The sequence below is a fragment of the Squalius cephalus genome (genome assembly GCF_949319135.1).
Source record: "Squalius cephalus genome assembly, chromosome: 5".
NCBI lineage: Eukaryota > Metazoa > Chordata > Actinopteri > Cypriniformes > Leuciscidae > Squalius > Squalius cephalus.
In genome coordinates, this window is record NC_137126.1 from 39,898,629 (window position 1) to 39,910,730 (window position 12,102).

At 37.5% G+C, this 12,102-nt stretch overlaps 1 protein-coding gene across 6 annotated transcripts in view; it reads right to left on the reverse strand.

Annotated features, from left to right (window-relative positions):
* Positions 1 to 12,102, reverse strand: part of acacb (acetyl-CoA carboxylase beta) — a 28,867-nt gene that overhangs the window by 12,392 nt on the left and 4,373 nt on the right. For 4 of the 6 annotated variants that reach the window (XM_079873142.1, XM_079873143.1, XM_079873147.1 and 1 more), the window contains 28 exons: positions 10,883 to 11,015; positions 10,632 to 10,770; positions 10,352 to 10,461; positions 10,189 to 10,270; positions 9,999 to 10,097; positions 9,806 to 9,915; positions 9,593 to 9,703; positions 9,260 to 9,469; positions 7,777 to 7,947; positions 7,371 to 7,532; positions 6,084 to 6,247; positions 5,820 to 5,970; positions 5,576 to 5,679; positions 5,390 to 5,471; positions 5,152 to 5,297; positions 4,909 to 5,059; positions 4,617 to 4,751; positions 3,957 to 4,103; positions 3,687 to 3,875; positions 3,305 to 3,405; positions 3,095 to 3,183; positions 2,779 to 2,903; positions 2,467 to 2,580; positions 1,953 to 2,066; positions 1,773 to 1,862; positions 1,571 to 1,689; positions 1,162 to 1,203; positions 301 to 324 (listed from right to left, as the gene is read on the reverse strand). In XM_079873142.1, the coding sequence (XP_079729268.1) occupies positions 301 to 324; positions 1,162 to 1,203; positions 1,571 to 1,689; positions 1,773 to 1,862; positions 1,953 to 2,066; positions 2,467 to 2,580; positions 2,779 to 2,903; positions 3,095 to 3,183; positions 3,305 to 3,405; positions 3,687 to 3,875; positions 3,957 to 4,103; positions 4,617 to 4,751; positions 4,909 to 5,059; positions 5,152 to 5,297; positions 5,390 to 5,471; positions 5,576 to 5,679; positions 5,820 to 5,970; positions 6,084 to 6,247; positions 7,371 to 7,532; positions 7,777 to 7,947; positions 9,260 to 9,469; positions 9,593 to 9,703; positions 9,806 to 9,915; positions 9,999 to 10,097; positions 10,189 to 10,270; positions 10,352 to 10,461; positions 10,632 to 10,770; positions 10,883 to 11,015 (3,414 nt within the window). The remainder of the gene's footprint in view (positions 1 to 300; positions 325 to 1,161; positions 1,204 to 1,570; positions 1,690 to 1,772; positions 1,863 to 1,952; positions 2,067 to 2,466; positions 2,581 to 2,778; positions 2,904 to 3,094; positions 3,184 to 3,304; positions 3,406 to 3,686; positions 3,876 to 3,956; positions 4,104 to 4,616; positions 4,752 to 4,908; positions 5,060 to 5,151; positions 5,298 to 5,389; positions 5,472 to 5,575; positions 5,680 to 5,819; positions 5,971 to 6,083; positions 6,248 to 7,370; positions 7,533 to 7,776; positions 7,948 to 9,259; positions 9,470 to 9,592; positions 9,704 to 9,805; positions 9,916 to 9,998; positions 10,098 to 10,188; positions 10,271 to 10,351; positions 10,462 to 10,631; positions 10,771 to 10,882; positions 11,016 to 12,102) is intronic. The other 2 variants (XM_079873144.1, XM_079873145.1) reach the window with 2 other exon arrangements.

The following is a 12,102-nucleotide window of genomic DNA, read 5'->3' on the forward strand; positions in this document are numbered from 1 at the left end:
CTAAATTAAACTGGAAAGGGTTCAGGAATGAATTGGTAAACACAGTCCACATTTTTCAGACTGTGTTGATTGGAAGCACATTTAAGGCCAATTTAGGCTTGTAGAATTACCCAACAAATTGACAAATTATGTGAGCCACTAAATCAAGATAAAACAATTAAAAAGAACTGTCCCTTTGAGGCCAAATTTCTTCAAGTCATTAAATACCGTGGATGCATCCAGCATGCATTGCTGCAGACATACTATGCGGTAATGCACACACAAGGCTAACTGGTTACTGGTTAGGAGCTGTTACTCTACCTGTTCAAAGTAGGACTGCTCCCTCTGAAATGAGAGCATGTTGTGTTAGCATGGGATCATCATCTTCTAAAAAACAATCTTAGTAGAAATATTTTTCTAGAAATTCAAAATGGATCTATTAATCGTTATTGATCATTAGAGTGAAAAAAATCTCTATGAAAACCGATTAGCAACTAAAGTAACAGTAAGGGAATCACTTTGCATTTGACGACAAAACACAATCCTTAATAAACTATTTGTATACAGAAAACCCAGTTAATGTGATTCAGTGTGATTGACCAATCTGCTTTGACTTGCATAATTATATCTCAGACTTTTTTGGAACTTGTAAATATTTTTCCAAATATTTAGCGAATATTTTATATTTTGAAGCCTTAATATTTAAAAATGACATGAGAAGGTCTTAACAACCCATTTTACTTCCAAAATGTTACATTTAGGCCTATGATTGTTATACTTTGATTAATATAATACACTACTTGTCTTTTGACCGTTCATTCACAATTAGACCAAGAATGTGTATTAATAAAGTAAACGGGGTCAATTTTGACTTCATGTCGACAAAAATATTTCAAACACAGTTAATAATTCAGTGTCTATTTTAAACAAAGCCTTCATTAATGTGTAAAAATAATTGCAATATAACTTTTTTCTTTCAAAGCAAGTTGATAAATCTTAAACCACCCCAGTGTGAAAATGGTGATCAATACCATCTCCCAGTATAGCTTAGTAAAAAGAACCCAAACCAGGCTTTAGCCCAAAGGGGGAAAGTTATGATTGTAAGACAGGATCTGTTTTTGTGCACTCTGTTAAATATTACTTGATTAGGGAGATGCTAACAAATATATAATAGTGTATTACGTGGGTTTGGGCATGGACTGGCTCACTGGGGAGAAAGGTTCTCTTTCAGAGTGAAGAAAACAATGTCAAAATATAAAATAAAAGTTACAGGGAATCTTAAAGAAATATCCAGGCTAGGAAGTAAAGGTGGATTGTATATCCAGGTTCAATTATCTTGTTTTCTATTACATAAACAATGTAGTCTGTTAAGCACCACAGCAATGAACTACCATTCATGAAGGTCATACCAAAAGCCTCTATATTTGAAAAAAGTTGGCCACAAGACTCCCATTGATTTGGAGGTCATGGGAAAAACATAATTGTAAGCCCTATTCACTATATATATATATATATATATATATATATATATATATATATATATATATATATATATATATAGAGAGAGATCTACATGTGATTGCTGCTATACCTGTTTGGGTGGGATGATGGTAACATGAACTGGAAGTCCACTGCACATGTCCCATCCAGCAGCTGATGATGCTGAAGGCTGTTTAGCTCATAAGCAATATATCCCCTCCGTACGTATACCTGAGAAATTTCAGAAAAGTTCATAGAAAGTCCTGACCACATACCACTAAACATTTGGGGAGAAAAAGACAAGCTTTACTGACCTCTAAGGCAGCCATGCAAACCACACGGTTGATGTGGTAGAAAAAACTGGGCAAGACGTCGAAGATGGAGGTCTCAGACAGGATGAGTTTCTGCAGATGCAGGATTTTTGACTTGTTATGCCTTTGTTAGATTTGTTAGAATATCAAAAAGATAAATGTTTTATCTTTTTGCTGCTTTACCTTGAGGTTCTCGGGACAGAACTGATGTCCATACATATCAATAGCAGATAAAAAGATGGATTCCACCTGGTTATGTCTGAGTTCATATGAGGGCAAATGAGAGGCGATCAACACCTGAAGAAAGATGTAGAGTTGTTATGGCTAGGGTATTGCTTACTGTATACTGTCTGTCTATACTGCTGTCGAAAACAGTTGTACAGTTTCATATTTTTGTGGAAATTAGATTTTTTTAAGGATTCTTTGTAACAAATACTTTTACTGTCACTTTTGATCAATCGAATGCAATCGAATGACCCCACACTTTTAAGCTTGCTGTATAAAACTATCAATTTCCTTTCTCAAACTTTACTGACCCTGAACATTTTAAACAGTTGTGTACATACTGCTTAAATAGTCTGCGAAAATAGTATTATTAGTATGGATGTATGCTATTTTGAACAGAGCCAGCATTAACACATATGTGCAGGAGTTCAACAGAGGTCAAAGATTACGACCACTGAGGTTCAGTGCATACCTGTCTGGCCCGAAGTGCCACTTTAGAGTTTTCCATTTTACTGAGTTGTGTAAGCTCATCAAGAATGACCATAAGCTCATCAGCAAGCATTGGGTCCCGGCCACACAGCTGGTCCTGAAAAAAAAGTTGCTTTTTTAAATTAAATAAGAACACAATGTGTCCATTAAACCTAACTACTGAATTGAGTTATGTTAATCCTCAGATGAGGCACTTATACATCCTGTTCTTATTTTCAGAATGATTGGGGGGAATCACCTGACGCATCACAATGAAATAAATAAGCACTGTTAAGTAGTTCAGAAAGGATCTTACTATGAGCATGGTGACTAGGATGTTCTTCTTGGAGACCTGAGCATGGGAGAAGATGCACCCCAATACTGGAGTCATGTCAGGCTTATACCGCTCTCTGAGATTGATGACACATTTATCATAGTGAGCTGCCGGGGAGAGTGAGAGAATTACAAATTTCTTATTAAAATTTCCCATATTGTTTGTGCACTTTATCTTTTGTCATTATTTTGTCATTATTAGACCTAACCTAACCCTAACCCTTAAAAAGAAACTTGTGAAATGATTTTCTGTTTGATCTGATGTGACAGTATTGTCAAGGTTAAAGTTGGACATTTACCTTGCTGAAATTGCATCTCCACCTGAAGGTACCGTTTCAACAGATCCAGCACAACCGATTTCATATAGCCTCTAACTCCACTACGGTATCTAAAAATGATTTAAAAAAACAGGTGCATACTGACATTTTCTGGTTAACAGAGCAGTCTTTGGTTATCTTAAGACAACAGCAAAGGTAGGATCTATTAGTGAGTCATCGGGCATTTCTCACCTTTGCACTAGTTGCACAATGCTTTGAGTGTTCATGAAGAAAACCTCTCTGTCTGCTTTCCTCTGAAGCGTAGCAGCATGACTGTCAAGTATATTTGCTATCTGGAAAAGTGTTGATTAAAAACTGAATAAAACTTGAAAGTTGCCCCCAGAAATTTCATTTATTACAATATATTTACCAAGGAAATATATCAAGAAATATAATTAGTACATTTTATCACTAAATGATAATCCCAATTATAGTGACAATGGTTCCACAGAATATATTTGTTAAGGTTTCAATCATAGATATAGACTGTTACACTTGACTATATGTAATACTGTCCAGAGATATGAGTGCAATCTATGTTTCAGATAAGCATATTTATTTCTTCACCACTCACCCTTTGGCTGGGGAACTGACAGAGCACGGAGGTAATGTTACTGGCGTACTGTGCCATGACCTTTCGAATGGCTTTTTCCACAGTAACTGGTATACGCCCAGCCACGCTGGTCATAATCTCCTGCAGTTCAAGAAGAGGCAGAGACGGATCCCGAAGTGTCTTCATCAGCGTGTTGACCCACTTCTTCAGCTGTAAAGGCACATGGATATAGTTAACAGACTAGTCTGCACACTGTTTTCATGCTGCTTTGAGTCGAATTGGTGTTCTCACTTTCTGACTGAAGTATGGCTCCGGCAGACAGTATCCATCCATAATCTTCACCAGGTTCTCCAGAACATTGTGGAAGACCTGATGAAGCCTCTCCCCTATAATTGGTAAAGGCTCCTGGGATGGTAATGCCTCGGTGTTCGGCTTAACCTGAGGGAGGAGACCAGGAATTAATACTTCTCATTGCAGATGGCAGTGTGTCTAAAAATGACACCAGTAAAGAAGCAAAAACAGCGACGACAAAAAGTATTTGGACACTAAAACATGAATGAATTATATTCGAAAATGCATGAATGTCACTGCATTAGATATCAAACCAATGGTATCTGCAAACAATTAATGCTACATCTTTTCACAGTACTGACTTTTCTTTTTTACTTCACCTGATTTCAGATGTAGTGTAGTTCATCAGGTGTTTGGCTTGAAAAGTGTGCTTGAGCTATTATTTTCTTTACAATAATTGCCACTTGGTTTAATATTTTCTTTTATAAACCAATCATATTCCTACATTTTTAAGTGGTTGTAAAACTCCCCAATACATCTTTGGGACAACCAACCAAATGGGACAACAATCACATTTTCAACATTTGCCCAAGACTAACAAAACAGTAAGTGGATTTCATCATGTGCTTCATCTTGTGAGAAGCATTAAAGATAAATCACCGGATGAATACAGCTGGGGTCATCCAGGTCCATTCGTGCCACTACACAGCCGGGCTCTAATACGGTTCCTGGTCTTTTTGAAAAGTTAATGGAACCGGAATGCTGGACATGCAGGGTCATCACCATCTTCATAACCTGTAAAGAAAAAAGCAAACAATCACTATAATAAGTCAGTTAAAACTGGCCTCTGCATCCATCTCTGTCAGTCCCATATAATGTCATATACAGAATATGATAAAGTGCATTCTGCAGAAACTACCTAGAAATGTAAAATACTTTGCCTCATCTTTACCTCAATTTCAGCATAAGGCTGGGAGGCCAAAACATGAGAACCATCATCGACCACATACTGCAACAGCTTTCCAGCAGAGGGCGACCTGAGGACCGTAGGGTCTCGCTCCTTCTCAAACACACACGTTTTGTTACCCACTGTGATGCGATAGCTATACATCATATGACAAAGACCAAATAAACGTCAGTGGTTACATAAGTAAGTACACTGTATTTTACAGCACAAAACCACTGCTTTACTAACCTGTCAATCTCCTCCTTCATGTAGGTTGTGTAGCTGCTGCCACCATAGGAAAGTAGTAGACCACCATCACTGAGTCTATGGACATCAACTTCAATATCCGAATCATTCATTATGATAACATACGTGGTGGGTGACTGGCGTGCCACCTGTACCCCAGACACAAGCACACACATTCACACCTGTTAATCATAAAACACACTTACTGAAATACCTTTGATCATCTTTTGATTTATGTTACCTTCAGGCAGTATTTGACTCCATCATAAATCAGATCAGCATTGATTGTGTTGACCAAACTAGCAGCAGGCAACACCTGGCCCCTAAAACATCCAGAAAACCATTACAACACTAAATTAAAACAGAATAGTGGTATCTTTAAGTTTTCAATGCATTAGATGCTGGAGTGGCATAGTAGTGGAGATACCTCTCCAGTGAATGCAGGAAGTCAGACATGCTCTTTCTGAAACTTGCATCAGCAACATGTAGAGCACCGCATACCACACCTAAAATGGTGTCTGGCCTCTCCGCCTAACAGAAACACACAATAAATTAACATAAAACAAATGTCACTTTACCTTAGATGGCTTCAAATTTCATTTTACATGGGCGGAAAGTAGAACTGAGTTCCTTGAGACACTTTGACTTGATTTGGGACATTTGGGTCCTACCTGTACTTTTTCTGCAATTAGGTGGTCCAGCCAGCCAGTATCAATGTCATTGTTCCTGAAACTCTCTGTCTCCAGTAGTTTAATGAGGTACTCCACTGTGGTCCTGAAATCTCCTCTGATTGAGAGTTCCTTCATGGCTACCACCATGTTCCTGCAGGCCACAGAAACAAAAACTTAATTGATTCACAATAAAAAGAGAGCTCTGTCTAATTTTTTTCTTTAAAGAGCAAAAAAAGAAAAGACTGCTGATCTAAATGGACTCACGAGATGGCCTCTTCTCGGTTCTCGCCCCAGGAGAAACAATGTCCAAACTGAGAGTCTGCAAACTCATGTAAACCTCCAGTTGCTCCTACACTGAAGTAGCCCCACACGTTCTTACTGCTGCGGAAGTTCAGTTCCTGAACAGTGCCTGAACTTGGTTTAAAGCCCTTATGAAGACAAAAAAATATATCAAGAAATAAACTGCTAAAATAGCCTTCAAAGACTACTGCTTCCAAACTCTAAAAGGTTTTAAAAACATCTAAGAAGATAGTTAACTCTTTCCCCGCCAGCATATTTTTTAAAAGGTTGTCAGCCACCGCCAGCGTTTTTGATCATTTTCACAAAAATGTCATGGCCCCCAGAGTATTTTGTTGTATGAATTCCTGAACATGCAATATGTAAAAGAAAGAACACGACCTCTGTTTTATTCTAGCTTCATGCATTATTTTTAATCAACACTTGAATGTGGGCAAGCTTCATAAAAAAGCAACATTTTGAGCAAAAAGCAGAGAAAATCATGTTTTTGTCAAAGACTACATCTGGATCATATTCAGAAAGATGATCAAAACATAGATGGAGTAGATCGAGTCCATCAACAACCCTAATGCTTCACAGTCCTACAGCTCATCCTGGGTCGACATTTCATTCAGTAACATTAGGCAGTTTGGATTTATATGCCATTTAATGTTGATGATCGCTTTATTTTACATATGCATATGATTATGATATTGCTTGTTTCTGCATCTTCTTTGCAGGCGTTTTGATCAGGAGGTTCAGTACTCTTTCAGAAGATGTTACAGCGCCCCCTAGCGTATAATAGTGAAAACACGGAAACCACAGCTCTTAAGCTCAGCATTTATATGATCAAAAATACAGTAACAACAGTAATACTGTAAAATATTATTAAAATTTTACATTTTTGAGCAGCCATTAATCCAGTCTTCAGTGTCATATGATCCTTAATTCTTATATGCTAATTTGTTGCACTTATTATTATCACTGTTGAAAACACCTGTGTTGCTTAACATTTTTGTGGAAATAGTGATACTTTTTTTCAGGATTCTTTTATGAACAGAAAGAACAGCATTCATATACATCATAAATATCTTTGTACCATTACTTATGATCAAATGTATCCTTGCTGAATAAAAGTATTAATTTAATTTTCTTTTAAATCTTCACCCCAAACTTTTAAACAACAGTGTACAGAATATGCAATAAATTCAAGCCATTGTGTATACACTGTTGTTGAATCAAGCTTTTTAACATAAACATGAACCAATTGCTCACTTCGTCTGGATTCTCACTGGTGATGCGTGCAGCTATGACATGTCCCCGTGGACAGGGGATGCATTCTGGAGATTCAAAGTTAATAGGTGTGTCTCCCCACGGACCTTCACCAAACAGCACACGGATATCCTTAATTCTGTAAAGAGGGATCCCCATCGCTATCTACAAAGAGATGGTATCACAAGTTTATGATCAGCATTTGAGAATTATAGATATTTTAACAAAAACAAAATCTGAAAAATATTAGAGGAATATGATTAGTTCCTGCTACTTTGCAGCGAGAACCTCTACGAGATCCTCAACGAGAATCTCATCATTAAACAACAGCACCTTTGGAGGGGTCACTATATCATACACACAGTGCTTCTGAGTTCTGTTACCTCCTGACAGCTGTACTTTGCTTTACCTGTAGCTGTGCAGCAGGAAGGTTGACGTCAGCAATCATCTCAGTGCAGGGGTGTTCCACCTGTAGCCGTGGATTCAGCTCCAGGAAGTGGAAACTTCCATCCTCGGAAAACAGATACTCTACCGTACCAGCACTCACATAGCCCACCATTTTAGCCAGACGCACTGCATACTGACATAAAGAGCAGAAAATTAATTGTGCATGTCAATATGAACACCATTATGGTACAGGTCCCAAACCCAAAAGATGAGAATTAATTAATCATATGTATAAAAATATAATGACCTGTCATTAATACTGGAGTGCACAAGAATGTAAAAATACTAACGCATTTTAGGACAAATAGTTCTGATGTTTGTATATTGTGTGTTTATTGTTCTCTGTATTTCCCACTAGCATTTTCTTTATCAGACACATTAATGTCAGCATGCAGGACATTTCACTACCAGTTTTGTTTGGCATGTGTTGAATAAACTTTTGTATTAAACTTAAAAACCTTTCAGTACACTTATTAAAGAATCAGGGGCCAGCTGTGGCGTAAAGGGGCACAAAGTTACAACTTGTGTGCTAGTAAATATTTTTGCGTTGCTTTAAACTTAGTTCAAATGTAACTACGTATAAATAAATGTCAAATTATGTGACTACACAATAGAACTTAAAGGAGTCATCGGATGCCCATTTTCCACAAGTTGGTATGATTCTTTAGGGTCTTCATGTAAAGTTTGTAACATACTTTGGTTAAATTTCCTCAATGGTTGTGTAAAACAACACCCTTTTACCTCCTCGAAAACAGCTCTGTCCACAGCGACCCGTTTCAGTGCATGTCTCTTTAAATGATAATGAGCAACTGCTCACCCCACCCCTCTTTTCCAAGGAGGGTGAAAATCCAAACGGCTTGATTATTGAGAGTGTTTAGGCTTTTTGAGGATAAAAAAAAGGAGTGAATGGATTTCTTTCATTGTATGGTGGTTGTGTCCACACACTGCAAAGACACATTTATATGCAAACACCATATAAAAGTGAATTTTGCATCCGATGACCCCTTTAAGACCTACAAGCTATATTGTGCTTTAAGAACAAATGGTCCAACCAAATTAAGAACAGCTTCTAGTGTGGATTTTACAAACCATTTTAGTTCACCCAAAAATCACCCATTTACTCAAACTTAAGTTGTTCCAAACCTGTATGAGTTTCATTCTTCTGCTTAACACAAAAGAAAATATTTTGAAGAATGTTGGTAACCAGACAGTTGACGGTAGCCACTGATTTCCATAGCATTTTTTTTTCCTATTATGGAAGTCAATGGCTACCGTTAACTTGCTTGAGTTTTGGAACAACTTAAGGGGTGATTAAATGATGACAGAATCTTCAATTTTGCGTGATATACATTTAAGTACTCCTCCAAGTTACGAGCCCTTAGTCTTTTAGCCACACAACCCCAAATGCAACATGTCCAGGAAATTTTCACAGATTTTTGCCTCACCCGCTCCATTTGCTCAAAAGTGGTGGTGGAGGCAATGGTAGCAGGAGCTTCTTCTATGATCTTCTGGTGGCGGCGCTGGATGGAACAGTCTCTGCCGAACAGAGAGATGGCATTACCATACTGGTCAGCCAGGATCTGCACCTCCAGGTGGCGTGCATGCTCGGCTAGTTGCATGATGAAAATGGGTGAACCTGGCACTTCAGTCTGCACCTGTAGCGAAGAACAAACAACAAGACACCATGCAATGAATCCAAACCTGTAACTACACAGAATAATGAAGTCCTATCAAAATAAATTATGCATATTTTAGAGTAATAGTACAGCAGTGTGTACCTGTCTGAAAAAGCTGGGAAAGTCTTCGGAACTGTCCACTTTTCGGATCCCTTTCCCTCCGCCTCCCTCTGATGCTTTGATTACCACAGGGTAGCCAATGTTTTCTGCACTCTAGCCACAAGAAAACACAAAATTAGCAGGATAAAGGAAGTCAAATCGTAACACGAATGTTAAAGTCTAAATTCTGTAACAGATTCTGTAGGGAAAACACACCGCTAGTCCCTCGTCCACATCTTTAACACAACCCTGCACATAAAGTTCAGGAGGAACACTGATCACACGACCATGTCTCTGTTCATCTTCATCCCACTCAACCCTCAGACCTGATAAAAGACAAAGAGGGAGAGATCAAGACATCACAATGAGAGCTTTAGCAACAAGTCATGATGTGCACCGGATCTCTTACCTTTTCCACTCCAGGGCAGTGTGGGAATGTCTGCACTCTGAGCTACGATGGAAGATGCCACCTTATCTCCTAATGCCCACATGGCTTTACTGGAAGGCCCTGAAAAAGAAAACCCTATCAACATGCTTTGTCCTCAACTAGCAAGGCTAAGCTGGCTAAAAAGTTATAGATGATTATGAGGAAAAAATACCTAGAAAACATATCCCTGATTTATGGAGGAGCTCTGGAAGTTTGGGGTTCTCAGAAGCATGGCCCCATCCAGCCCAAACGGCCTTATAAGAAGACAAAAACCATCATCACTAATAATGGAAAATTCACATCTGATACCAAGATCAATATTGGTGAGGTCGTACCTGCACTGGAATCCTTTTGGCAATATCCACGATCATCTCAACATTGGCATAGTTGTTGTTATTTGGGCCCCCAGGGACTGGCACATAGTGATCAGCCATTTTAATGTATTCTGGAGATAAACACAATGAACTTTAAACATAATTCTTTCAATAAATCAAAAATGAATGCACAGTACCAATGATTTTTAAAATAAAATAAAAAAATTAAAAGTTAGATAATATAATTTTGTTTAAAAAAAAAAAAAAATCAGGTTGAACCATAATTTTCTTTTCTGTTAACCTGCATTGGCTTTCAAGTCTTCAGGTGTGACCATCACCACAAAACGAATGGTTCTCTCATTACGGAACATTTCATAGGACCAGCGTCGAATCGAACGCATGCATTTAACTGCAGCAATGCCATTATTAGCAATCAGCACCTAATGAGAGAGATAATTACATGTGCATACATATTAAATTAAATCCTTTTTTTTTTTTTTTACAGTTTTGTGAAAAGGAATGAAACAACATACACAAATGCATGTCTCTGACCTTGTCTATAATGCGGTTTCCTCCAAAGCGGGTGACAAACTCAGCTGGGGAGGCAACGGTGAAATCTCTATGCACGTCCATCTTCCTGTGTTCTTTACCCTTTTTCAGCAGATGGGGGCCTGACATGCTAGGCCTACAGACAAAAAATATCATTATAGTTATCATAACATATACAACAAATCTCAGAAAGAAACATGGTTATGGCTCTAATAGCTAATAATGTAAAGTTTACATGAATGTGAATGTAACGTGTGGAACTTGCTGAAACGGAAACATTTTACACAAGCCTCAGCGAGAAACATCAACAAGCACCATTTAAGCCAATATAATTTAAGCCATATTAAAAGATAAAACATAACAAAAACAAACATACGAGGTAAGAAATCCATCAAATCAGCACGACTTCTCGAAGTCAACTTTATCCGCCCACGTAAACAGTTTTTCTCTAGTGATATGGCCTCTGTACTCGCCACCTCTGTCAAAGTGTGCTATAATATAAATGCTCACACAAGCAAATCAGCCAATCACAGCTTAATGTGTTATCATAAAGGGTACAGACAGTACGGACTAACCCTTAACTGACCCCTGAACAGTAAAACTACAGTGAACTTCACACTTCAAGTCAAAAGCCCATGTTTTTATACAAAAGCTATCAATTTACTATAAAAAGTGGACTGATGAAGACAAACAAATGACGCATGCGATTTACAATACTGTCTTCACCATATGCCAAGGTGACAGATTAAACTAAGCAAGTAATTGCTGATCACCTGCAGGATCACACTTCCATTTATTTTTTGCAGTCATCGGTGGAAACAAAACTCTGTTATGCTGACTATTGTAAAAAAAAAATATTTATAAGATACTCAAGATAAGACCTGTTACCTTATAAAGCATTTAGAGAGGCACCAATATTACCATTCTGACCAATATCAATAAAATTTATTATTTTCACGTTGGCCTATAAATATAAAAATTCTGTACTATTTTGTCAAAATAAATTAAAAACACTAAAACCTAAAATCAATCGTTTTAAATTCTACAAGTGAATTTAGGCATCACAATATATAATGTATATTATGAAAACTGGATATTCATTTGCTATTACATTTTTACAGTTGCATTTGTTATTAAATTATTACTGTTTTTTAACTTTTGAGTGAAATGACGGCAAAGATAATCTAAATGTAAAAATAGGGATTTGAGCATGCACAATTAAA